We start from the raw sequence: 27,263 nt of genomic DNA, 5'->3' as shown, positions 1-27,263 counted from the left end.
ATTTTTATGAATTCCTCTAAAACCTATTTGATATTTTTGCCTATAAACAGACAGATAGATAGATAGATAGATAGATAGATAGATAGATAGATAGATAGATAGATAGATAGATAGATAGATAGATAGATAGATAGATAGATAGATAGATAGATAGATAGATAGATAGATAGATAGATAGATAGATGCATGTATGCATGCATACATACATACATACATACATACACACATACATTGGTGAAACTAAACAGCTATATTTGTTGCATCTGTATTCACTTTGCTAAATGTGGTAATAAACCTCTTAGTAATTTATTTCCAGAGCAGGGATAATGCCAGGCCAGATTAACTATTTAAGTTGAGACATAAAATCTGCACTATCCAGTTAGCTGCACGCTATCAATGGATGGGAATCTAGTATTTTTAGGTTAGAGCAGTAGTTCTCAAGCATTTCACACTGTAGACCACTAATATGTCAGGCAATAAAGTGTACAAGTTACTAAATACAGCTGACATTAAAGGGAACCTGTTATGTAAATTAGGATAGATCCATGGGTTGATAGGTAACAGGGAAGTGCCGACCGATTGTGAGTTAATAATCAGCGGATTTTTGAAACGGCTTGTTTTCTTGGTGTTTGAAAACAGCTTCTATTATTTCTAGGAGCTGTAGAATTAACCTTGAACAAAACGATGAAAGAGGAGAAGCACAGTGCTTAGTTTCTGAATTACAGACTGGAACTGAGCTTTGTAAACCCGTTAAAGCACAAAGTTAGCCTTGATTTGCTTTCTTCTGTCGGAGGTGTGAAACACACATAGGTGTAGCCTCACCTATTTTACTGAGACACAAGTCCTGGGAAATGTTTCTGGTCCCCAGTGTCAAACAACAAAAGTGCCTAAAGATTCATATTAAAGGAATACAAGAACATCAAAAGATTAAGAAGAATAAGGAAAGACTAAAGAGAGCCAAAGTACAACCAGTGATAAAAAATTTGAGAACTGGGGTGTGGGGCGATCTGCTTTCATGTTGAATAAATTATTTATTGATGTTTTTTTAATCTGTGCTGTCCAGACACGGAGTGCTATGAAGAGCAGCTCCAGAGCGACGCTCAGTTTCTGTGCTCTAACCAGAGGATGGACACTGAACTGGTAGACAGTCTGGTGCTGCAACTCAACAGGATCTACCCCCAGATACTCAGTGACAAGGAAGCCTGCAAGGTCATTATATTTATTGTTGAGCACAAGCAAACACTCAGACGTCTTTGCACTTAAATTACAAAATACAACTGTTTAGGTTTTGTACGATTCATCTGGTTTTAGGCAAATACATTTGTAAAAACACTGATGGTGTTAATGTGCTGTGCTGGCCAACAAGTGATTCAAATCTTTCAGATGACAAATATTGATATAATATTCAGGTATTTCAAAGCCTCCATTGTGTTGTACACTTTCAAGGTACAATGGCAGGGCTTTAAAAGTAAAAAGCTTGTGGCATCACAGATCTTCCACCATACAATGAGCATTAGGTACTTTTCTGCACTTTTTGCTAGTAATTTCTCTAATTCGTTGTTCAAATCGTTTGCACCTACCTGTGGCCAACGCTTGGGTCCTTCCTTATAAATGCCATTATGACATAAAAGCTCAATCTTTGTCAGTGTAGAAAAATTTTAATGGTAAGACAAAAAAAGGCTTTTTCCTGGTACGCCAATAGAGCAACAACTAGGTATGTGGATAGCTTCTAATGTTAGTTACAGAGATTTGGTGACCATGAAAAGGCATTCAGAAATCATACTTCCATAATACATTAAAATAGAAGTAGCAGACATGTTTATTTTTTCCTCAAAAGAAATACATTATCAACAGTGCAAAAGTTCTGCCACCTCAACGAGGTCACAGATCTTTCCTCTGATTGTACATTTGTCTGTCTCTCTGCAGTTCAGAAGCCTGAGAGTCCCCACTACAGAGCGGCTACGTGAGCTGCTGCAGTACCTGCATGAGAAAGGAGACGATGCATGCTATGAGTTCTACAGAGCACTTCACATCCAAGCGGAGGACATTTACTTCAGTCTGCCCACTAGAATTAGACAAAGAGGTAAAGCTCTGAGCTTGAGTGAGAATCCTTCTCAAAGTTGTGGCTTTATCAAATCAGACACTGCATTTTTTATAAGATATAAACTGGAGCAGAAATGTTGCAGCAGATTGTGGCTGTGACATCAGTTTTCTGACAAAGCCAAGTGTCCTGTGTGTCATGGTGACGTGTTCAGACACATCATCTTGTGACTTTTAAAGACTGACTGTTTAAAAAGAAATTCTTCTCTGCTGTAGTAAGGTCCATATTTATTTCTGTAGGCTGATCGTGTTTAAAATACACACCAGAGTTAGAGAGCTGTCATCTTCAGCTTGATGTTTCTAGCTGAAGTATGGCTGGTGCTGTTTAACCTTTATGATTCTTTGTTTCAGAGATGACTGACTCAAGAAGTGCAATCAATGTGGCTGTCATCCCAGAGCGATATGTGCTTAACGACAGAGGTGAATCCAGTTACAAGCTTTATGCTAATTACAAGAGGTGTTTTATGCAGAATCATGCATCAGAACCCTGAACTTTTTCACTTTTGTTACATTACAACCACAAACTACAACATACTGGACACAACTATACAGCAGGCAGTTTTATACCTAACCTGTTGCAAAACAATGTCCCAATCTTTGAACATTTCATGGAAAACTTTTCATTCACCTGCCAGTTTGCCAAGACATGGCTGCACACCTAATCTGGCAAGCTGGACAAGGAAAGCATTACTCAAAAATGCAGCCAAGAAGCTGGTAACTCTGGAGGAACCGCAGAGGTTGGGGAATTGACACTTCCATTATTAGTCATGCACTTCAAAATCTGACCTTTATTGAAACATGGCAGGATGAAGACATTGTTACAGAAACCATTCAGACTCTATCCAGTCTGACCTATTTTACAAAAAAACAACTTAACTTTCCTTCTCGTTATCTGGAAAGCTAGTAGACATACCTGAAATGACCTGCAGTCATAACTGTAGTGAACACCACAAGTTTTAGATTTGTTTTTCGAAAAACGGAAATTCATGTATGCTGCTTTCTTTCTCTTTATAAATTTGTACTACTTGACCTGTCACACAAAATCTCAAATGTACCAAAGTTTGTCTTTGTAACTTTACAAAATTAGAAGTTCTGGGGTGTAAATACTCTTACAAAGCTTTTCATCCTGATGATTAATAATTAATGCACCAATACTGAATTTTATTCTTGTTATTTACTGAGATTAGCTCAATCCAGAAGTACAGAAGCTGCAAAAATAGGCAGGCACAGCACACACTCCTGGTAGACTTGAAAAAAAAGACATTACTGTTAATTAGCCAAGAAAATACTTTAAATCTGTCTTTGGACTCCTGCTGGGGAATAAAACTCGGCTATGTGCCTGATGGCATGTTTTATTAAAGTAATGTCCTTACAGTTTGTGTTGGTGTGGATTCTGCTTCACTTCATTGATGCCTACTTAAGCTCTGTAAGCTCCTGAACCCTTTAACCCCTGAAGTATTAGAATGTGGGGGCCACTGCACTATTCTGCCCCACCATTCATCATCCTATTACACCCAGGGCTCTGGTTTTATGGGTGAGTTAAGGTCATGTTTAAAGGGGGCTTCCTCTGCCCTACATGGTCTCAGTCATCATAAATAGTTCAAATGTGGCTCTGAAAATAATGATCGTGCACTCCCACCTTGTGATATTTTTATCCCTGTAATTAAAATATATTTTTGTAAAAGCTGAGTAATTATTTTTTTCTTTCGTTTGTGAAGGACCAATTTTCTTTCTGAGTTGTTTCAGCGTTGCAGTTGGCATTGCATTTCTCTATTATTACGGAGGTGAGTCATGCAACATGAAAACTTATTTCCACTCACTTTATGTATGTCTGTAACCCTTTTCTCCCCTCTTTCTGCTAACAGAGGGTCAGAGACTCAGATGCACGGAAGCATTCCTTCACTGCTCTGCGGTGAGACTTGGTAAAGACGCCAAGGACGTGTTCGTTTCCTATGTGGAGGTCGGGAAGTAGAAATAGCAAGACTGAAATATTTCAAAAGAACAAGTTGTGCTACTTTACTCTACTGTGCCAAATCAGTTTTACATCTCCCTCTGTAGAGAACTTTTGCGTCGTTTCTGCATGTATTCGTATTAAAAAAAAGACACTGAATTTCCCCCAAAAGCCCAGCTATCACCAAACTGGATGTTACATTAATTAGTGAGGTGGCTGTGCAGTTCTTGATATTGACAGCACATTGATTAACACTGATAATATTGACTTTAGCTGATATATGGCTGCTATTCTCTGAAATTATTTGCTTTGGTTTTCAACAGAAAACAAAAGGTCAACCTTTGATCAATGGATGTTTTTTTCTATCTCTGTTTGACTCTTGGTCTTATCATATGCATCTTTGTTCTGCTCATTGCCTATGTCCAGTGTTATGGTGCTCCTATTGTCTTAGTATAGAAAACTGTTTCAGGGAGAAACTTTGTAATTTACTTGAGACGCAACAATAAGCCAATATTACCTTTGACTTGATCAGAGATCAGCAGGTTAAGTAGCTGAGGGAAAAAAAGCCTGTTTATTAAAATCATCAAATCTAAGAACTTTCACAATTTCCTGGATCGCATCAACCAACAGCATGTACCTTGATAATTTTTTTAATTTTTTTAAAATAAAAATTAGAGGTTGAGGACATGTCATTCAAAACTACTACTAGCCTGCAGCACATCTATAGTTTCTTTGTTATTGTCCCAGGATCAGATCAGATTCAGCATATCAGACCTCAAAGAAAATCAGATATTGGCCAGGAAATGAACGATTGCTGCATCTCTAGGTCTTGTAAAAGACTTTTAGATTTCTTATTTGTGCACATCTGTTAAATTGCCATTTTTAGGTTAAACATAGCATAACCACATCAACTTGCCGCTGCACATCTTCAAAGCAGTTTTTAGTTCTTCTCACTCAATAGTGCCAAACTAGAGTGCTCGTGAAGGGCTCTGCAACTTCAAGAGTTTTCCTTTCAGATGTTACTTTCCAATCTTAAAAGTTGAAGACACCCATCCACCTCATTGGGCAGGAGTTTGACACCCATTCTGTAATTTATTTCATTTAGGCTCAGACTACCAGATTGTTTGGTTGATTGTCAGTGTGAACATGCTTTGCTTGAGTTGCACTAGTTTTTGTAGCACATTTCTGTTAACATTTCCTACAACACTTTTCCTTTAATGCAGGATTAGGGTTAGTTAAAACGGCACGTTTTCTTGAATGCACAATATCTTACCTGTTAATAGTAGTGCCTTCTAATGATGTTGGAACATGTTTAAAATTAGGAAATAAAGTAAAAAGAAGCAGTACCATTGATTTTTATTTATTTATTTATTAGCAATTACATAACTGTCTCTGTACTGAGCCTAACACAAGTGTGGTACTTTAGGAGGCTACGGTTACACATATTTCCACTAGAGGGCGCTCCTTTGTCATTCACAACCTTTTGTGAGACAATGTTCTAGTCTTCCATATTGATGACAGTAAAAAGCAGCAAACAGCGCTCATAAATTAATAATGACAGAGTGGGGGAGTAAAGTTAAGTTAAGTTAATGTAAGGTAGCATTAAATACATTCCCTTGCACGCACAAGAGAGTTTTGAGTGCATGACACAAGCATGTAAAGCTGGATTTAAACATTTGCAAATAAATTCTGCAGAAATATTGCTACTCCAGGGGTGTGGAAGGACCCACACACCTATAATCTTAAGATATTCTTTCTCTCTTTTCTGCAAAGGGAGAAAGAAACAGAAACATAGCAGGGAATCATACTAAATTATTAGGAACTGTTGAGTATATTCATTTTAAACAATGACATTGTTTTTTCTGGTTCACAAAAGTTACAACTTTTCACTGTTTAACATCATCCTGACTGTTAATCTATTAAACTGATTGTTAAAAGTTTTCTGACCAATATGCCACTGTCAAGCACGATGGTGGCAGAATCGTCATGAGGGTCTATTTCTCTGCAAGCAGTGTTGATGTGTTGCTTAAAATGAATAGTAGTTATTTCATTTTAATTTCCTCTATTGTTCACAGAGGGGGACATTTGGTCTGTAGCCAGGAATTTCAAACATACAGAAAAGCTTCTATGAACCACAAATCTGGAACAAACTCCATAAAACTGCAAAACAGCTGAAATGCGGAGTTCCTTTAAATCTAGCTCTAAAAACTCACCTGTTTAGAGCTGCTTCTGAAACCTCATCATGAAACATTAATCAATAATCTCATGTGCAAAATGTAATGTTATTGACTGTGTGTTCTATGACTTTGTATTTTTGTGGTTTTATGATGTAAAGCACTTTGAAATGCCTTGTTGCTGAAAGGTGCTAAATAAATAAAATTTGATTGATTGATTGATTGATTGATTGATTGATTGATTGATTGATTGATTGATTGATTGATTGATTGATTGATTGATTGATTGATTGAAAATTGCATAAAAATGGAATAGTAAAGACAGAGGACTGCCTCTAAATTTTTCAGTTTCTCCTCAAATCAACAGATAGCTGCTGGCACTTGGACGTAGTTTAGTGTTTGAAGAGGAAAATAACACCATAAATAAATTAAAATTGTTTTTGGAAATATTAAGACCCCAAATAGGAAACCAGTCAATTTAAACAGGCATTATTTGGTCTGATAAGACTTGTGGTCAAATAATCTACCAGACCTATAGAAGAAGTATACTTTTTGGGCCAAACGATGTCTTACAGTGTGACATGTAATCAAATATTCAACAATGTCTGTATCTGTTTATAAAGTGTCCACCTTGTGCTCATTAAAAAAAAATCAACAACACATAATTATTTCACTCAACAGCTGAAAGACTCCAATCCAAAAATACTTTATCGATCCCAAAGGGAAATTAAATAACATGAAAGTCATTTGATTAATGAGCTATGTACAAGAAAAACTGTGCATAACTATTATTTAGATAATGATGTAGAAAATATGCTAAATTTATTCTTCGTTGTTTCAGTCACTGCAGGGCATAAAATGGAGTCTGACTTGGTCACTTATTGTGGTGTTGGTGACACAGATGAAACAACCTAATTAGAAGCTCCACTTTAACAAGCAGTTCTGCTGGGGTCTGATTCGTGTTGACTGTGACTCACCAGCTGCTGCCAGCCCAGAGAACTGCACACACAGTCCATCTTTGATCATAGCAGATGGATTCTGGGTAAAGCCAAACATTTGTTTCGACTGAATATTTTTGGCCAAATGACTATGGGACAACAACATATTGGTGAAGGGGAGTCTGAATTTTAATGCATATCAGGCACACCCTGCATAGATGTATTTGTTTTATTGATCATACTTCTGGGTCTGAGCCATAAACTCAATTAAAATTGAAATCTGTTCAGTTTTTGGGTTTGAGAGGGTTCATCGGCTCTGCGTGGGTCACTGCAGGACAGCTGGGGAGACAGACAGAAAACAGTCACATGTGCCTAACTGTTGTTGTGTCCACTTTTCTGTTTGTCCACCAGCAACAAATATGTTGTTGATGCACCAGCCCACCTTTGCCACCATGGTTGTTTCTGTTTGGTTCGCTGTTCTCTCGCTGTGCTTGCAGCAGGGCAGGACAATGATTTTCTGGTAAACGACCAGTGGCTGAATTTTGTTTTAGTTTGTTGGTGGAAACTTCCACAGCGGTCTGGAGGGATCGGTGTGTATTTAGGTCAGGTAGACTGATGGAAGTTAGTTCAGAGGAGCAGAAGACCAAAAATATGCTGACGATTTGGGTGTAATGACCATAGAGGCTTAAGGTGATGATAATGTGATCAAACAAACATACTTATGTGTTCTTGGTCAGCTGCTGTGGTTTGGTTGATGGACTCCCAGGGCAGTGATAAAGATGTTTACAACCACGATGATAAAAACCAGGCCCGTGGCCAGGTTCTCCATTAAGTTGAGCCTCCAGTGTTTTTGCTCATCGTCGAGGTTCCATCGTACTGCAGACAAAGTCAGGACACAGAAACACTCACAAGCTACTTATTCAGGGAGCAAAGCCAAGTCATTAGGAGAATTTACTGTAAGTCATAAATAAATTGATGCTTCTGTTGTAGCACTCTATGGACCTTCTGTCCTTAAATGACAACAAAATGATTAATGATTAAAGTTTTATTTACATTTGAGAAAAATAATACATCGTCTCTGAACTAAAACCCAAATAAAATGTCAAACTTGACTTTTATGTAATTTTTCTGTCACTTCTTGTTTCAGTTTTTGCTGGTTATCTCATCTGCAGGACATCGCAAATGTATTTGTAACCTTGAAATTTGTTGAAATTTTGTCACATTACAAAATGTAATGTGCAGAAGCTCCAACATTTATTGAGATTTTGCAAATAACTGGTTTTGAGAATCTTCAATCTGCAGAAGAAGAGGATCCTCATAGCAAAACTTTGCTATGAGGATTGTGCTATCCTCATAGCACAATCCTCATAGGATTGATCCTGAAATGTTCATAGAACATTTCATGTTCTATGAAATTGTGCATCATAAGAAGCAGTCAAAAAAGAACACCCTTTTTTAATTGTCAGGTGATATGCAAAACAATGTGCAATTTATCTGGTCCGCAATAGGCTTTAAAGACAGGTGAGCATGACAAGGTTCATTATGCATTTAGCTCTACGATTTTAAAAACTTGCTCAAAGTGCAGAAGGCGTGATTGAAAAGCTAAATACAGGTTATGATTCAACAGCTTCCAGAACCATTTTTACCAGTAATAACTTGAATTGTCTTCAGCAGGATCTTATCTTTGACTTACATCAGCAGGGAGGAATTCTGGCCCCCTCTTCTTTAGAAAGTTACTTTAGTTCAGCAGAGATTTTCAGAAATTGGTTTATGCACAGTTTTAGTCATTTTAATTTGGACACCCTGATTCTATTGCTTTACAGACAGAGTTTGATTGAAGTCATCGTATTTGATTCTAGTGGCACTTGTGACGGTGCGGTGAGAGGTTGGAGAAGGAGTTAGCAATGGTGGTTAGCCACTCTAACCCAAAACAGCAGGACGCACTGTTGAAGTTTTCCACACTGTCGCTTTATTTTCACTTCGTCCATGTAAAGCCAGGTCTCCACGGTACTAACATTACAGTCTCATACATGAGAAAAGAAATGATAATTCACCGCTCTGCACCTCATCATCACCGATGATCTCCTCTACACCACATGGAAGACGAGTTCTTACTCTGTACAATAGTACAACAAAAGAAAAAGGGAATAGGCGCCCCCTTGTGGTGATACCTACTCATGTCTAGGAACCAAGCAGTATAATGACTGTTACACACTAAGAAGAGTTGAGGATTGACTCAATGAGAGCAAGGTGCTGGTGACTGGAAAACAAGCTTAAGAAAAAGGCCAATATTACTGTGCTTAGGAGTGAGATGTGCTTTCAGAGCCTTACAGCAGAATCCAAACTCTTTAAACTTTTTATCTATTTTGTCATGTCACAACAACTTTATCGTAGGATATTAATGATATTAAATCATCAAACTCAGTTGCTGAATCTACCTCTCTGTGTTTGGGTTAACACCATAACAACCACAAATCATGACAGCAGTCAGCTCTGAGCATCTAGGGATAGATTTTTTTTTTTTATCCATTCTTCTTTGCAACATGGTTCAAATTTAGTCAGATTAGATGGTTTCTCAATTGGATGTAGATCTGTGATTTGACTTGATCCAAGCTTTTCTGTTGTAGCTCTGGCTGCATGTTTAGGGTCATTACCCAAGTGGCAGGTGGGTATTTGCCTTGCCCTCAAATGTTCTTTGAAGCCTCTGAAAAATCTTCTTTCAGGACTGCTTTGTACCAAGGTAACGTCAACTATATGTTCAGCGTGATGTGCAGAGTTAGTTTCCCTTATTTTTTTATTTTGCCAGTAGGCAAATCCTGGTCTCTTCTCCCCAGAAGACTTACTGGGACGTGTTAGTTGGAGGCCTCAGACTAAAGGGGGCTGAATGCAGATTGACCTCCCCTTTCTTTAGCTTTTCATTTGAAAAGTAAACCCCTTACATTTAATATCTATACACAAATTCAAGTATGTAACAAACATTTTGGGAAAGATTCAGCAGACTTTGCAAAGCACTGTTTTTGTTACTGGTAACTCTTTTGGCCAAAGAAAATTCCTCCAGAATTATTCTGGGTTGATAATGTGAACATTTCTAAACCTTAAATATGCTATTATATGAAGAAAAAATACACAATTCTTTAAAAAGGGGGATGATATGTCACATTTTGTTATACAAGTTGTAAGTGCTAGTAAGGACCAAATAACTTGTGATGATGTGCCCTACCAGATAAGATCTAGCTCTTGACGAAGGCTGCATTTCACCTTAAGTGACTGTAAATGTAATGTTTGCAATGCAGCTTTTAAGATACTCTTTGTACATTTAGCTGAGGCAGAACCATGGACCCAAATATGTCAATTGTGCAAATAAAACAAGATTCACTTTTATGGTGCACAGGCAGAACAATGCAGAGGAAGAACAGAAACCAGCTATGGGAAGTTTGTATTTCCTTTCTCAAAAATATCCGTTCATGATTGTTTTTGAGGACCTTGAATGAGCCTGTAAGACTTAAACTATGTTACAATGACATAACAGCACTGTTATCTTTCTCCTCACAGGGGATGGCTTGTGAATAATGCTCAAATTAATGAGTGCTGCCAGAAATTAATCTGCCCATAGATAAAGACTGAGTGAGCATGCATTTGTAATATGTTACTGACCGTCAAAGGTCAAGCGGTGCACAAACTCTGCTTGACTGTGTTCTGTCTGATGCAACTGGGAGGGGGCAGAGAGGGGCTGTGGGAGCTGTATGTAGGCCACTCAGATCATGCACCGCTGGCTCTATTAGTCTGGCTTTAAACATGGGTAAAAGAGGGGAAAGATGGAAAGGGACCGCATTCCAGGGTTTGGAATAATTAAAGTAAAAGGAAAAAGAAAAAAAATTAAGTGCAACAAGAAAAGATGTAGGAGATCTGAATGGGCAAACATGAGGATCAAAGGGTCAAAAAACATCTGATAATTCTCATGTGCCAACATTTTTCCCATTTAGACTTCAGTTTTACGATATAAATCAACAGTCACTTTAAATGTTGAGCAAATTCTACACCTAAAAATAAAATACAGTGTCTGAGGTTTGCAGAAATTCAATAAAAGAGTCGACTGCATCTGCCCTACTACTATTTTTAGGTCAACACTGAATCAGAGGGAGGAAGATAAAGTAGTTTTTCTTATATGGAAAATGACAGCATGCCTCCCTTTATGAGCTCATTCTGGTGGAGCTGAGATGATTCAATGTGATGTCACGAAAGTTCATCAACCTGCAGTTTGATTTGGTGGAGTCTGCCGAGTCTAACCTGTAATCCAATGACTTTTCTTTATTCTATCTAGCCTATAAATGCTGACTGTTGAGTTGTGGTTGTTAAAAGCAAACAACACCAAAATACCAGAATGAATGTCACTTACAGGTGCATATCAACTAAATATATATGAGTGTTTGTGTGCATGGTTGTTTGTCCTGTCTGTCTCTGTGTTGCCCTGCGACAGACTGGCGACTTGTCCAGGGTGAACCCCGCCTCTCGCCTGGAACATTAGCTGGAGATAGGCACCAGCACCTTTCCTGACCCCTCTAAGGGGGTCACATAAGGGTGTACAGAAAATGGATGGATGGATATGTATATAGTAAAGTATGCAAAATGTACTTTACTGGATATACAGTAAAATATCATGATTCAAGAGTTTGTTTCTAATAATTTTGATGAATATGAGTCGCTAATGAAAACTCCTAAGATTCCTTCTCAGAAAATTAGGTTGTGGCAAAAGATGAATAAAAAATGACTCTGTTTCATTAGACCTTACAAAATCATGGAAAACGAACATAACACTTGTACAGTTTGTCATTTACACCCTTCATAGGGGAGGGTAAGCCACAAAGGTCAAGTCTAATGAAGGTGACCAATCACAGATTGATTTATCTAAGCATATTAATAGTAAGTTAGGTGGAAGGAAGAAGTGCAATTGATGAATCTACACTGACATCAGGGACAATAGCAACCTCGAAACGATTGTGAAGCAATGCCCATTAGCAATTGGAGGAGATTTCAAAGCAGGCAACTCCAGATGAAGTCAGTTCTTCAAGAGGAACCATAGATATATTCAGAACACGGGCGGTCGCCCACCACATACCCCTGGTGTTGGTTGTTTAAAAGCAAATAGTAGATATGTATTTGTGATGTGCATCATAGCATTAAGTAAACTAAAATGAGGAGTGTTTAGAGCACTTCATGCTTTTCTCTATAAACTAGCCTTTTGCACATGCAAAAGGCTATTTTGATTTCACAGCAGTAGTGGTTCATGCCCTGGTAAAACGGTAAAGTACTGATCCCTGGCTGTGTTCCACCGCACTGAAATTTGCTCCAAACTCTCAAATGGTCTTTGCTTCACAATCCTTTCAAGGATTGGCACTTTTATTAAATTATATGCTTTATCCTAACTCTTACAGCAAATGAAAACCTAAAATTTTCTCCTTCACTATCATCAAAATTAACAGTAATAAATACCTGAAATATATGATTGTGGTTTATAATGAATTTATTCTACACAGATGATACAGTATACTATATTTTCTTATGGTAAATTCTGTTGATTTCAGCACATTTCCAGACACTTATTGACACATTTTAACAATTATGCCAAAAGGAACAGAAGCGACCTCGCTCCTTTGACTCCCACATTTGCTGACAGACTAAAAACCTTGTCAACCCTGACCTGGTTACCATGGTCACGACAAAAGACTGGTTGCTAATGGGTTATTTGTCAGTAACTGTGGACTTGATGTTGATGTGGGGCAAAAGCTGGTAAAATAATAGGCATTGATTTTGCTGAGGTGTACAATAAAGAGCATATAAAGCGAAGGGATGTAGAAAAAACAAAACCACCTCAGAAAAGCTCAGGCTTAATTTGTTTTCTTACCTGTGAAGATTAACAGGATCCCAACCGTGACTTGCAGACAAAGAGAGATGGCAATTAGGACGACGACGGGGATGTAAAAGGAACTTTTTGCCCCCTGCTCCATCACGGCTTTCAGCTGGGAGGCGTTGGCCATCAGCAGAGCCAAATCCAGCATGCTCTCAGCTGCGCTCTTCTTATTGGCATAGTGGTTCATGTTCAGGAGGGGTGGTCCACCGGACTGAGCATCAGGATGGGTGGCCTAATAATGAAACCAAAGCAGAAATGACTTGGAAATGATGAATCTGAAAAGAATGCATGGAAATGAACGGAAAAGCAAACTCTCATGTTTTGCTCAATCAACAGAGGAAAACTGTGCCGTGATGGGACAAGCAATAATGCTGCGCTTCCTGTGCATGGACGTCAGGGGATCTGGTTGCTGTTCTGAACTAATTGGAAAAACAAGCAGCCATTACTGAAGAGTGACTCTTGAAAACAGCACCATTAGTGTACCAAGAAGTGTAAATCTTGTTCACAAGCAGTTTAAGCATCCGAGGTTTAAAAAATCTGTTCTACTTCAACATTTCTCCATTTTTTTCCCCTTTTTTTCTTTCATGCTTTCTTTCTATCTCTATTTTTTCCTGTTTCTGTTACCCTGAGTTGAACTTTTCTGTTTCATAATCTGTTGACTATACAAATCAAAGCAATGACGATTGACTGTCCTGTGCCTCTAATTAAGCTGGTGGTGCAGAGAGACATATTGACCTTTCACTCATAACCCACTCTAACTGAATATAATTACAGAGTTAACTGCAAGTCTGGACTGAATAAAACATGGAATTATTTTAAGAAAAATACATCATTTTAAATATTTTAGCTGTACTTAATACAGAGGAGAAAAACTGTGGTATAAAAAAGCTTTTTTGCCACAATAAATATATACAGTGCCATAATGATTCATACCACAAAAACCATTTCACAATTTGTCCCATATTAACCACAAACTTAATTAGATTTTGTGAGCATTTTGCGTGACTCTCCAACAGAAATTAGGGCAAAATTGTTGAGTGACAGGAAAACAATACTTGCATGTTGAAACATCTTTAATAAATAAAATCAGAGACCATCTATCTCAACTGACTAGTTTATAATATATTATAGCTTTGCTATGAATATCTCAAAGAGCACTGATCAGGCCACCAAATGGCAAGAGCAGAGAGTTGATTGGAAGATGGATGGAGTTAAATATAGGACAAAGGTGGGCGAAAACCTGAGGTTCACCTTCCAGCAGGACAACCACCCTGAACATACAAACAGAGATATAGAGTCAAAGTCCAGATCTAAATCCAGTTAAGAATCTGAGGCAGAACTAAAAGATTCCTAAAGATATAATCTGATTTAGTTTGACCTATTTTGAAAAAAACAGAATGTGTGAGAGACTTACACAGAAAGACTTCAAATACCTGTTTATAAAAAAGAACCAAAAAAAAAACATGTATCATCTCCCCTCCACTTCATGATAATGCACTACTTTATTTAGCTGTATCATATTAAATATGATATTCTGAGATTTGTGGTTTCAATGTGACAAATGATGTGGAAAGTTTATGGGGTATGAATACTTCTGCTAGGCTCTCATCCTCTCTCTGAATGATCAGCATGTATCCTGAGACAATTCCACTGAATTGATTCTTGTGTGGGCAGTGATTATGTAACAGATGATTAGCTTGGTTTTTGTTGTGAGTCCACTCCATCCTAGTGGACTTTGCACTCCAAAGAAATTGTACAGAGTCAGCAAGCCTGGGTTAGCTTGTTTATTAGCTGAAAGCTCAAAAATGACCTTCCTTCTTAAAACAGTAAAAATGAACCAGAGTTTTTTGATAAATTTCCAATAAGGTCCTCTGTTTATCAACATATGACCCCAATCCAGCCACTCTGCAGATTGGAGATTCAACACTTTCAAGGCACAGGCAAGCACTTTCTCTGGCCTTTCAGTAATTAGCAGCCTCTTCCGGACTGCCAAACCACCCACCTTCTTCTTTCCCATAACAAACCCCTGCAGCTGCAGAATGCTCATCTTGTCAGAGATTAGCCAAACCACTGCACTGGTAACAACTATCTTCCTTCTGCTCCAAGTCAAAGAGACAAGAAGAACGGCACCCTCTAATTTGCCAGAGATCAGGCTACAGCTGAATTACAGCGTCTTCAGGATATTCACAACAATCAGTTTGCTTTGGTTGAGTTGATGTCTGATTGGAAACTACAGACTAAGAGGGGGTGGGATTTTTGGAGCTTAAGAAAACCTCGTGCTACATTTGTGATCAAGTTTTACGTCGGTCCTTAAATAGGCCATCAAGTTTTATTGCTTTGTTCTTCAAACCATCACATCACCCACAGAATGTTTTCCTGCATTCAAATGGAAACAGTGGGATGCAGTGTAGAGTCCTTGTTACTGTGAATTTAGGGCAAATGCCACAAATGGCTTGCTGTCGTGATGTGTCAGGGTCAACCATTCTGCTCTAAAACACTGACACAGGCTTTTCAAAGACAGGGCTTTATCCCAGAGTCAACAGACCACAGGGTGATAATACCTGTTGTGAGATCAGAGCTAGGAAAACAAGGAGTCAATGTGTCTAAAAGCACAGTAGCAGAGTTTTTTCTCAGAAAATACAAATAAAGCCACTTCCCTGTTACCATTCTCTTTTAGTTTTATATTTGAACATTAAAGGCCGAGAGGCATGTTCTCAGGAGCTGTTAGTCAAGATTTTTTTTTTTTTCTCAAAACAGCATTTAAAGATTCTGACTAACTGAAACCATATTGTGATGAAGACAGTTTGACATTGCATTGAATAAGCATTTCATATTTTGTAATAGAACCCTATTTGTTTTATTTATTTTTTCTGTTTTATATTTCTTTTGTTGGCCCTCAATAAGGACAGCAAGCCCAATCATACAATCATATGAAAAACCTTCATGTGTTAGTATGGCCCAGTCAAAGTCTAGTCAAAAATTTGTTGTTTGACAACACTCTCTAAACTTATGTTTTCATAGAAGAATGGGCAAAAACTTAAACTCCACATGTACAGAGTCGTACAGCAATAATTTCACATCCTTATCTAAAAAAAAACAAGAAAATAGAAAAATATGCATTGTTTTCCTTCTACTTCACTTTGATACAATACTTTGTGTTGTTCTAACCCCTAATATCCAACATAAAGAACACTGAAGTTTCACTTCTGATTAAATTAAGCTGTGTAAAGTCATAAATCTGAAACTGAGATAATTATTCAGAGTGCACAATAGCGGGGAAGGTTGCAGCATTTAAATTCCAGAAACTGAACCCAAACCCTAAATTTAATGAAACAGCTTCTTCTTTGTTTGTTGAGATCCCACCTAGGTTTTGGCTGACTTCCCCTCAATAGAGCTGAACTCACAAACACTTAATCCCAAACTTTCTTACCTTTTCCCATGTTGTCACACAGATTAACACACTCCAACCCAAATACCTGCATGTCGAACTCTGAGAAACTATTCTTCAGGTATTACTTTGTACCACTAAGCTCTGTGCTTGACGTGCAAGAACAATATCCATCACTTTAGACACTGTAAGACCCCTGCATTTATTATTTAGTTAATTGAACCAGCTGCTGAAAGACCAAATTAACCTAACTGTTCTGTTGTGTCTTCCCCTCACTTTTCCCTCATGCATAAGCACTTCTTTGGTTTCCATCCATCATGTTGTGTCAGCAGCCCTCTCTTTTCACTCACCTTAAACTCTGGCCGGTCTCCAGAAGAAGATCGACCCAGCTGTAAATCTAATTTCCATGATTCTCTGTAGAGCTTTTATTTTTACAGCCTCGCACAGAGCAAAGCAAACATGGCCTTCTCAAAATGTGGCCCATCCAGCCACTGTAAGAGTAAAATGCAAACTTATTCCAGAGCATGCATGAAATAAAAAAAAAAGAAAAGAAAAAAGCATTTTGGGGGGATAAGACAAAAGCCTTTGTGTCTGCTTGCTCTGACGCAGAATGTGATTGGTATTAGATTTCAGTGCAAAACAGTCCCGGATATTAAAAGCCTGTGGAAAGTCCGCATGTAGGATCTCCGCCCCAGAAAACAACCACGGATTTGTTCTTTCTTCCTAGATCAATGCGGGTGGGAGACACATTATAAATGAGATCACTTGTTCATTTTCTCGAACGCAAGGGTATTTCATTTTGCATCTGCTGGCTGAGCTCTGACAGACAGACGGAAGTATCTCTGGCAACCAGGGTCTTCCTCCTGCCTTGTTCCCCAATCAAAAGCGCACAGAGCAACACACACACGCAAACACACGCCGACACACATCCATGTGAAATTAAATTGACCCACAGAGATTGAGTCTGCAAAGATGGCAGAGAAGTCTGTTTCCCTGCCTTGTAAAATTGGATGCAGCTCTGGACTTCAGTGCATTGTTATTACTTGTCAAATGGACGCTTCAATTGCCTTATAAACCATAAGGCTTCTAAACATTTTGTAAGATGTACAATTTTACTATCACGTCCAAGTGTGGCTGGAGGAATCATGGCCTTATGAAGTGACTGTGTGAGCCTTTTTTATGTGTGCATTTAGGTCAATGAAGTGGTAACAAAGCAGGGTGCTCATTATTTATAAGGTCACTTAGTGTCGCAATGACCATGAATGTCACCTGAGCTACCATGCTTGCAGATCTCAGTTGAATTGCTTCAGGGATGGACTCATGTGGGTACATGGAAATATACGCCATTGCATATGTACAGCATTGTTATATACTGTAGCTTGCAGTACTTTAGCTAATATAGAGTATTAAACAAAGTATATTCAAATAACAAAGACCACATGTAGCGGATTCCTTTTCATTACAATCTAATAATAGAAAGCAAAAGAAAAAAAACTCTGGTTAAAAAGGTGAACTAACAACAAATGCAAGCAAGATTGCATACTGCTGCAATTAATTTAGCCCCATTTCCTCACAATCTAAGCATTTGTTCAGTTCTTTTATATATCTAATTATTTTCTGCATCATTAAATCTACAGATTCTAACATTACTTTTGTCTTTATTTTGCAATTGTGCAGTTTGCAAGTAAGACAAATCATTATGTACAACCTGAAAACAAAGCTCAGTGCAGGATAATCTGGGATCTTTTCTTATGAAAAATGATTTCAGATATCTTACCTCGGCTCCACTTTCCCTGCTGCTGTTGTCGTTCATCATGTTCCAGCAAGCAAGCTGCTGCAAACTGAACTGTAAACTATCCCGTTAAAAGAGAGGGGAGGACCGTACCTGCAATCATATCCTTGGCAGGGCAACAGCTGCACATTTAGTTTTACTGATATAGTGACACAGCATCGTAAATTTGTGTAAATATACCCTCTACAACAGTCTGTCTCTATGATGGGCGTAGGGAGTATTTCACAACTATTAGCCTTTTGCAACAAACCTGTGTGAGGACGTTATAATCATACCTGCCTACTAAACTGTCTGTTATGTTAGAAGCATAAGAAACTTGCGCTAAAACCACACAAAACATTATTTTTCAATGGTCAAAAATATAGGTTAATAAAAAAAACATCAAGTACAGTACAATGCTTTGGAAAGTATTTATATCCCTACCAGCAGGTGGACTCTTTTTACTAAGTCATCAGATGACAGTTATTAGATTAGATCTTCATATGAGATCTATTATTTTTGACACACAGTTGCCTGAGGTTTGTAATGCAGTGCCATTTATTTTCCTTGATTCTGAATTGCTGCCCCAATTTAGTTATAGTTGCAAAAGTATAGTTATAAGAAGAAAAAGATCTGGGAATTTAAAAGTTACTTGATCTGTTGCCTTATGATGTCACTACGTACAGACACATGTGAGTCAAAACCTGGCTTTAACTTTATTAAGACTGCTTTTCAACAAAACAACGAAACAAACAGGAAAACTGATTATCACGTGTGGTCCGATAAGTTGATAAATTATAGTGAGCTTGATGAGTTTACAAAAAAGTCTGTCTAGAAGCTTTTAATGACAGCTGCTGTCATAAAATTCACATTTAACTGCTTTTTTATGTCTGAACTTTGACGCAGTTCTTTAACAAACAAAATCAGTAGTTTTTGGCTGTTTTTTGTGCTTATTTTCTGTCTTTATAGCGCTTAATTCGCTTTTATACGAATGAGATAGGCTTGTAGTTAGTATTTCAAATTCAAAATGAATTTCACTGTCTCCCAGCCAACCAGTCGTTGTCTTTTCTTGTCAAATTTGTGTCTGTCTCTGCTGGAAGGTGCAACAATGTGATGAGTCGGCTGTCTCTGTGGTAGTCCCAGCGTGCTGCGTGATTGGACCGTCCCTGCGGTCGTTACTAGGGGCGTGGAGCCAAGCAAAGTGAATGGGAAACACATTTTTACTGCCTCAGCAGCGCATGAACCCAACGCTGAACAGAGGCGATGACAAGGGAATACAGTTGCGTGTTTAAAATTACCTGCCGGGGAGATTACAGAAGAGCTGAAAAAATCCCGTGGCGTGAACCGAGCTGCGTGTTAATTCACCCACAGCCTCAGCGTGCAGCAGCTACAGAGAAACAGTCGGTCTCCAAATATTAAGGGATGCGAGGACTTGTCATTTGATAAATACAACACATTCGTCATTTTTCCACCCTCGGCAGTGGGGAGGGAATGTGCTGCCCGGACTGAATCTGGATTTGCTGGTGTTTCGGTGTGACTCCCGTGCGTGAAAATGGGCTTAATATTGAGATAGGGCGTTCAGAAAGTCCACCCTCTTCTCGCCGTGGACAGTCGGCTAACGTTAGCGAGGTTTTTCTAACTGCGGACCTGACAGGTTCGGTTCGGACTGCTGTGTAAGGTGTAGTCCCGGTGCTGTGTTCGCCTTTCAGCGTTTTCTTTTTCTTCTTAAAGAGGTAAGCTATTTAGTTTTCGCGTACATATTTGCTTGTGTTGGTTCAGGGGGTTCATATGATGCGTGGGGTGAGTATATTCAGCGCGTGTAAACGGTTAGCTTCGTTAAACTTAAGTTGTAGCTTGCTAGTTTTTGCTGCACCTGAACGAAGATGGCCTCTGCAAACAACATGGTTTTGTTTAAATAATTTGCTTATATTTTGAATCACACCTGCAGACTTTGTCTCGAATGGTTTTTTTTTTTAAGCTAAAATGCAGGAGATGGGTTAATTTTCTTTAGTTGGTTTATAAATATATATAATATTTTTACTTCACTGTCAGTATTTCTTTTGCAGCTCTATATCTGATGAAATCTCGCCTGTGTCATCCATCCCAGCGCTGTTTAGGGCCTCTGCTGACAAACTGCGTCACCGGGTGGGCGCTGCAGGTATTCATCTGCAAGAAAAGATCTGCATTTGGAAATTGAAGCCATGCCTGGAAGAACCTGGAACCCAAAGTGACTGAACTTTTTAAGTCACCATGGAGCCGGAGGCTAGCTGTGGGACTCTCCAAGAGCCCAAGCATTCATCTGTACCCAATTCTCAATGTAATCTCGCCATAAATATGCATGGGCTCATGGGTGATTCAAATGTGAATCTTGAGGACTCTCTAGTGAGAGGTGGAAGTGATCCTTCTTCTGTTTACCAGAGGAATGGGCATCAGAGATTCATCAGGAGAAGTCTGTGGTTTTCAGACACGGATGAGCAGTCCTACGAAGCCCCCGAAACTGAAAACCGGAGCAAAATCCTGAACATAAACTTGAGATCAATTGTGGACAGGACAAGAGGGACTAGCTGTGGGGTTCAAGAGAGCTCCAGCACTGAAAGCCAGTGTGGGCAAAAAGACAGCGCAACAGAGAGCACCAGTGCGGATGAGGACAAGGAGAGAGTTGGACATGCTTTGAATGTTACTTGCAGTGATGGCGGTAAAGTTGCTACTAAGGCAGTGAGTGAGGAAAATGAAGAGGAAGCAGAGATGAAAGCGGTCTCCACATCTCCAGGAGGAAGGTTCCTTAAATTTGACATCGAGCTCGGGAGAGGGTCTTTCAAAACGGTCTACAAAGGCCTGGATACCGACACCTGGGTGGAGGTGGCCTGGTGTGAGCTGCAGGTAAAGGAACACAAGTGTTAATTTCATTCATATGTTCTGTATGTCTTGATAATGTAAAAAAAAAAACAACAAAAACAGGTCTTTATTTTTAGAAAGTTTTCTTTTCTCTATATTTGAACTTTTTACAGGTCTTTGCAGGTTTCTTAATAAGCAGTCTAGAAAAGTTGAATTGGGTATTTTCCTGAACTGGTTAAGTTTGGGTAAAATACAGGAAAATATTAATATACGATCCATCCATAAATCAATCAGCAAATTTTGAAAATTCCAGTATGAAAAAGTTTATGATTTTGATGGTTTTAAAATATTTATTTCTCTGTTTGTTGTGGGAGTTTTCCCTATAGAATGGCACCTCCATTTATCCATTAAAGCATCTTCTAAATTTTATTAGGCTTAAATATGTGATGTGCTTATAGACTGGAAGTGGTGGGATTTTAAAAAATTAGATTTTATACATTTAATGATTTGGAAAAACAAATCGGACTGCTTTTTTTACAACATAATTTGCTGATCAGAGGTGACAAAGTGAAAAATTCTAAAAAAAAAATTTCACTTTATTTGTTTATTATTTACTTTGTTCATCATACTAAACAGAACTATATTAAAGATATATTAAAATAAATATATCTTTAGGGAGAAATAACAAAGAATCTTAAATGTTTTTAAAAATTAGGTTAATGTGGAGGTATATAAGTTTTGAATATTCACTTAAAACTTTTATGTTTTTCATTTACACAAATGGGGAAAATCCCCAGCTTAATGCTTTACAAAGGTATTAACTAATTATTTCCGTCCTTTGGAGACTGTAACAGGGATTATCTCTCTGTCCTTCAATCTCCCAGGAGGCTTATTGGGGGCTGTAGTAGGCATGACTGACCCCTTAAAGACAGCAAACCTCTACAGGGTTTATTTTCTGCAATCTTACTAAATTGCTGAGGATTAATTCAAATCATATTCCATCAACCTTCATTTTTAGCCATTACAGTTTCCCAAGGCAACTCTGTGACACCACAGAGCAGTTACTGGAGTGGACAGTGCTGGACTTGCATGTTGTGACTGGTTCTACGCCCTAAATCCCTCCCTCCGTGCAACAGGAGGTGGATAGACACGCAGCAGCTGAGGTGCGCTGTGGCCTGCTGGGAACTGTGCAGCAGCTAGTGGCATCAGCGCTGTGACTGAGGAAATAAAACATGCTACAGCAGCAGCAGCTACAAGGAAGTGTGCAAGCCAGACCTGTTGTGTGTGACTGCATTGTTGTGATGCAGTATGGCATTTGATCATTCAGCGGGACTATAAAGATAGGAATGAGTGACGTAGCATCATGCTGACTGAATTTGAGTGTTTATGTGTCTTCCTGAAGCTGACAAACAGAGCAGCTGTTTGGTTCACGTGTTGATACAAAGTTGAATAGGAAGCAGTTTGCTGCTTTTTCCCCTTTTGACACATTTACTAACAGACACTCAAGAGTGGCTGTCCAGTTTTTAAGAAGTACTGTGGTCTTTAGACCTGCCACAAGTTTTGCATACTTGCCTATTGCCTATTTTGCTTGATAACTGTTGTTTTGCATTTGTATGAGCTTCTTCTTCAGTTACAGAAAAGTAACTGTCATAATACAATTTTCCCATTTTCATATTTTACATCAACCATCTGCACCAACTGTTTTTACTAGTGTATTATACCTCTTATTTTACATTGTTTGATATCGACACTAGCGATTTCTTATATACAAGGTAGTATTTTTGTAGTTATTGGATGAGCAACAAAAATTTTAAAGATATTTTATAAACTTCTGCTATTTTCTTCCATTTGCTGTGTAGATCATTAACTCTACATTGAAACCTTGCTTTTGAGATTTTACTTGGAAGGGAAACCGAAGTCTAAAACAAGACCTTTGTGTTATGTAACTCTGGTTGGTAAATTTTAACTAATTGGCAGTTCTTGATAAGTAGTTTAGTAGGCAACTACTCTTTTGGTGTTGTAAGAGATATGGATACGTTTTAGGCTGTTGAGGAAGTTCTGACCGTCAAAATGACCATCACATCTTCCTGTAATCTACAATATATCTCCAGATACAACAGCCAACCTTTAATAAGTTGAAAGAAATTTATCTTAGATGTAGTCATTGAGTCTTGGATAATCTCTGAAATTTATTTTATTCAAATTGTATACAATTTTTATAGTTCTTTTTCTAACAAAAACTACATAAGAAAAATCTATGGAAAGAATCGATTTGAAAATATACAAATGTTCTAAAAGATGCAAATTTGTAATTTTTTTACTGTTGCTTTTTTTGACTTCCCTTAATTTGGATTGGATTAAATGTTCTTTTCACAGTAGACCCACTCAGTTGGTAAAATCAGAAACAGAGTTTGCACATTAAATTACAAAGAAAATACGACTTGAATCACAGCTTGAGAGGCTGTCAAACCATGCAGGTCCATCATGCAGAGATTGCATAACCAGAACTCCTGTTGTGTAGGGTCTCTTCTTGATGGAGTAAGACATAAAGCCACATCCGTAACATGAAATACTCTGCTGCCCCATTGATCTGTGCTTGTGTAAAACTCCTGGTTGGTAAAATGTCAATTGTCGGAGTGAGTCCAGTCTGAGGTCTATGTTGTACCGGTTTAATTTGATCAAATGGATCAGGGGAAACATCTTCAGCTGTCTCCTTATAACTGCGTTGTATTGTGGTAACTGAAGCCAGCACTGTGGCTGCAGCAGAGTAATCACTGCAAATTCTGTCAGCGTTTTAAAGTCAGGAAATACTTATCGCAGAAAAGAGATCATGGCTTGGCAGGACTTCTCGAAAGCGTAATTTATTTTTTCCCGTCTGTAAGCACTCGCTGTATTGGGAGGAAATTCCGCAGTGTGCAGTCCTTCTGCACCAAGGGTGGTGTCGGGATCACAAACCTGCAGTCCAGTAGCTCTTCAAAGAAGTGTCCACACTTGGACAGCAAGATTTATGGTGGATGTTTTGGTCTGGAGGTCAGCGACGTTGCCCCATGCCGTGAGGGGATTTGTGTTTTGATAGTGTCTGCCACGATGTGGTCTTTGTACACTAAATGCCTCTCTGCCAGTGGGTTTGACACAAAAGCGCTTGAAAAGTGAGCCTAAACTTTGCTAATTAATCATGGAGACTCATCTGTACCTGAAAAGAGGTGTTAGGTTTACCTTTAAGATTAGGATAGTGAACTGCAATTTTCAGGGTTCGTTGCTCCTGTATTCTAACCTCCTATAATAATAGATATGTCTTTATGATTTTAATTTCAATAAGAAATGTATTTGGCTTAGGGATGATAGTTTCATAAACAATATATAGTCATGATATTTTTGTTCACTATTGTGATTTCATCATTAGTGAAATCATTGAGTTTATAAAAACAATTTATTTTACTTAATTGTTGCATGTGTAATACAATACAGCTCCCCAATCTCTGGATGCATTCAAAAATCATCAGAGGCAAAACTAAATTACAAACTATCAGAAAAAATCATACTTGTCTCAACTAATGATGAAAAACACAGCGTTATTTTGACTAAACAAATTTCCTGATATTTTTGTGTGGCAACCTAACAAAAGATAGACAAAATATGTAACCCTTTCTGGTTACTTTCTCTATTTGCTCAAAAAAAAAACTATTTACATTTTACATTAGCCATTTACATTACATTTACCATTTAAATTACATTTACATTTACATTACATTGCCATTTACCTTTTACATTTCGGTTGAACAAAGCAGCGGATCTTGTGTTTTTGATGCGTCTTTAAATAAAAAGCATTCCTAACTTGACTTTACCTGTGTTTGTTTGCTCAATCCTGCTTTTTCTGGCATTACCGAGTGCTGGCCATTTTGCTTCTTCACCATTTTGAACGTTTGCAGTATGGTTGTCACATTCCCGACTTCTTCAGGTATGAGATATACAAGGTGCATTTCAACCATGCGTCAGTTCATACCTGCCAGTGTGATGTTGCTGCTGGTGCTCTTCCTTTTCCTGCTGTTTTTACTCGTCCTTCCTAAGCACGTTGTTTCAGCCTTTGAAACCTACGTAAGTCTGCATAAGTTGAAAGAAATTCTAAAATAATTGTAATACTAGTAATACAATTTATTTTTACTGCACTTTCCTAAACACTCAAAGGCGCTTTACAAGAATCAAGAAAAAATACAAAGAGAACACTAAGTACATCAAAGAAAATCACTAACGGAGAACACTTAAATACAATGCACGTACAAAAATACACACAAAAAGAGGCATACTTACAAATCAGCTATGCCAAAATTGTATTTGCAAAGTTTTTTATGTTGTTTGGTAAACATCAAAATTAAATGGCATCTTGCATATTCCTATGACTACAAATATTGCATCCAAGCACACCATTACAATTATGATATTGCACACATTGAAAATTCAAAGATGAGTAAGATTTAATGTTTTCTTGTTCATCATAATCTTGCTACTGCAGAGTTGTGCTTCATTGCTTTGAATGTAGGGTATTAGTTTAGGTCTGTATTTTATATACTCTTCATTGTGTGTTTGTTTACATAGAAACTATATTTTGAGACCTGAAATTAGTGTGTTTTGATTTATTACTGTCCTTTATGGTATCTGGCTCACAGCTGTCATCTGAAGATCTTTTGGTAGCCCATTAAGTCTATGTAGAGACTAGTTGTCTGAGCCAAGAACAACCCACATTGCCCACAATATCTCCACATCTTGGTCACATTCAACAACATTTTTAAGCACAAGCATCAACAAGTCAAGAAGTCAGCTCCCAATGAAAATATCATTCCTGTCATGCATGTTTCTTGAAAGGTTTTGACAATGGCAGTTTTACCTTTCCCAGCCTTATTAGAAGAAATTAGGCTTTCTGGTTTAGAAATTTAAGTCTACCATGGTATTCTACATTTTATATTATTTTACTTTGAACACCCTTTGATGCATGCCCATGTCTTCCTCTCCTTGAGATGAGGAGAGGAGAGGCACACTGTTTTTGTGCCAGTCTTTTATGTAACACAGATGGCCTTGACACAAGCTGTGATGTTAATCTGCAAGGAGGATGCAAGAGTCTCCAATTGTTCTGAATAAACATTTCCTATGCTGCTGTTTGCCTTTCCTTATTCCGTCGTTGCTCACTGGAATTTGTTTAAAACCTTAAGAACTTCCTGCTTCTGCCAGTTGGGACTCCGCATGTAGATTTTTATCTTGGTGTTGAACGCTATGTGCACTCTTCCAGACACAGTTTACCTCTGACTCTGCTGACATTTCTCTGGTATTTGGCTGGGAGCTTGTTTTCATTCAGAATCAATCAGATTCTTGGCTTGTAAATGAGGAGCTGTTGAAGATGCCATGATGGAGATATCTGACTGTCCGCCTTGGATGGTTTGGCAATGTTGTGGCACGTAAACAAAAGCCTTGACCTCAAGATTGGCTTGGTATATCTTGATTACAAGTTCTTGATTTCACTGTTACCTGAGATCAGATTAAAGGTCTGTCTACACAGTGGTGCTTTATTTATTTTTTCTTTTTGAAAAATGTTTTCTGCTGATTTTCTGTATCTTGCACAAACAGCTTAAATGGGAGACTTTTTATCTGTCAGATAATATTCTTCAAGCCAAAGCATTAAAGAACTGTGCAGCTTGTGGTGTAACTGTAAATTTTCACAGTTGCAGAACCAAATGTGAAAGAGAAGTGTAGGTTGCATAAAGCGGCAGTATAAATAACAATTAAATGACACTTACCAGCCATTTTATTGGGCATTTGTAAACACAAAGTCTCAGTCAGTCATATGGCAGAAACTGAGTGAATTTAGACATTTAGATGACTTGCTGAAGTTCAAACCGAGCAAGAGAATGGGAAAGAAAAAATATTTTAGATGTTAAATAATTGCTGTTGCAGACTTGGTCTGAGTATTTAAAAAAATATTGTTTTACTGGGATTTCTGTACCCCCATCTCTAAGGTTTGCAGAAAATGGTCAGAAAAAGACAACACATACATATGTCTTGATTACAACACAACATGGATCCTTTACACAATTCAGTCAGTGTAAGATATTTTTTTGACAAATAACTCTGAGTTGTGTAGAGGAGTATATAGTTTCCTGTGAACATATCTAACAACTCGAACTCATCCATAGGTACTCCAAAGCAAAA

The 27,263-nt window shown here is 38.1% G+C and overlaps 3 protein-coding genes across 12 annotated transcripts in view; 2 read left to right on the top strand and 1 right to left on the bottom strand.

Annotated features, from left to right (window-relative positions):
* The first annotated feature begins 203 nt into the window (after nt 1-203).
* Nucleotides 204-6,256, top strand: LOC116718364 (caspase recruitment domain-containing protein 19-like). 2 transcript variants are annotated; one of them, XM_032560242.1, is made up of 5 exons: nt 204-1,209; nt 1,927-2,083; nt 2,452-2,520; nt 3,819-3,884; nt 3,966-6,256. In XM_032560242.1, the coding sequence occupies exons 1-5, from the start codon at nt 1,126-1,128 to the stop codon at nt 4,070-4,072; spliced, it is 483 nt and encodes a 160-aa protein (XP_032416133.1). In that variant the 5' UTR covers nt 204-1,125; the 3' UTR covers nt 4,073-6,256. The 2 variants fall into 2 exon arrangements, with proteins under 2 accessions (XP_032416133.1, XP_032416124.1); XM_032560233.1 differs by lacking the exon at nt 204-1,209 and having other exon boundaries at nt 1,788-2,083.
* Nucleotides 1,802-18,365, bottom strand: LOC116718375 (ninjurin-1). The gene is made up of 4 exons (XM_032560255.1): nt 18,237-18,365; nt 13,066-13,303; nt 7,883-8,039; nt 1,802-1,980 (listed from the first exon to the last, which is right to left on the bottom strand). Exons 1-3 carry the CDS (start codon nt 18,273-18,275, stop codon nt 7,897-7,899), a joined length of 420 nt encoding a protein of 139 aa, XP_032416146.1. The 5' UTR covers nt 18,276-18,365; the 3' UTR covers nt 1,802-1,980; nt 7,883-7,896.
* Nucleotides 18,366-19,409: 1,044 nt separating this feature from the next.
* LOC116718000 (serine/threonine-protein kinase WNK2) overlaps nt 19,410-27,263 on the top strand; it is a 49,625-nt gene continuing 41,771 nt past the window's right edge. For 4 of the 9 annotated variants that reach the window (XM_032559901.1, XM_032560241.1, XM_032560071.1 and 1 more), the window contains exons 1-2: nt 19,412-19,963; nt 20,297-21,110. In XM_032559901.1, coding sequence (XP_032415792.1) covers nt 20,481-21,110 — 630 coding nt within the window. In that variant the 5' untranslated portion in view covers nt 19,412-19,963; nt 20,297-20,480. Of the gene's footprint in view, nt 19,964-20,296; nt 21,111-27,263 lie in introns of those variants that run through there. The other 5 variants (XM_032560158.1, XM_032559754.1, XM_032559674.1 and 2 more) reach the window with 5 other exon arrangements.

This window comes from Xiphophorus hellerii, chromosome 1 (genome assembly GCF_003331165.1).
Source record: "Xiphophorus hellerii strain 12219 chromosome 1, Xiphophorus_hellerii-4.1, whole genome shotgun sequence".
Lineage (NCBI taxonomy): Eukaryota > Metazoa > Chordata > Actinopteri > Cyprinodontiformes > Poeciliidae > Xiphophorus > Xiphophorus hellerii.
Note: the sequence above shows the minus strand (reverse complement) of the source record. Positions and strands in the feature narration are given on the sequence as shown.

Excerpts from the sequence above, each read along its gene's own strand:
- LOC116718364 (XM_032560233.1), top strand. The coding sequence starts at position 1,816 with ATGTTTATTTTTTCCTCAAAAGAAATACATTATCAACAGTGCAAAAGT. Across the intron at positions 2,084-2,451 it reads CACTAGAATTAGACAAAGAG|AGATGACTGACTCAAGAAGT; the intron begins GTAAAGCTCTGA and ends TCTTTGTTTCAG. Across the intron at positions 3,885-3,965 it reads ATTTCTCTATTATTACGGAG|AGGGTCAGAGACTCAGATGC; the intron begins GTGAGTCATGCA and ends TTCTGCTAACAG.
- LOC116718375 (XM_032560255.1), bottom strand. The coding sequence starts at position 18,275 with ATGATGAACGACAACAGCAGCAGGGAAAGTGGAGCCGAG. Across the intron at positions 13,304-18,236 it reads GCAGGGAAAGTGGAGCCGAG|GCCACCCATCCTGATGCTCA; the intron begins GTAAGATATCTG and ends TTTCATTATTAG. Across the intron at positions 8,040-13,065 it reads GATCCTGTTAATCTTCACAG|TACGATGGAACCTCGACGAT; the intron begins GTAAGAAAACAA and ends CTTTGTCTGCAG.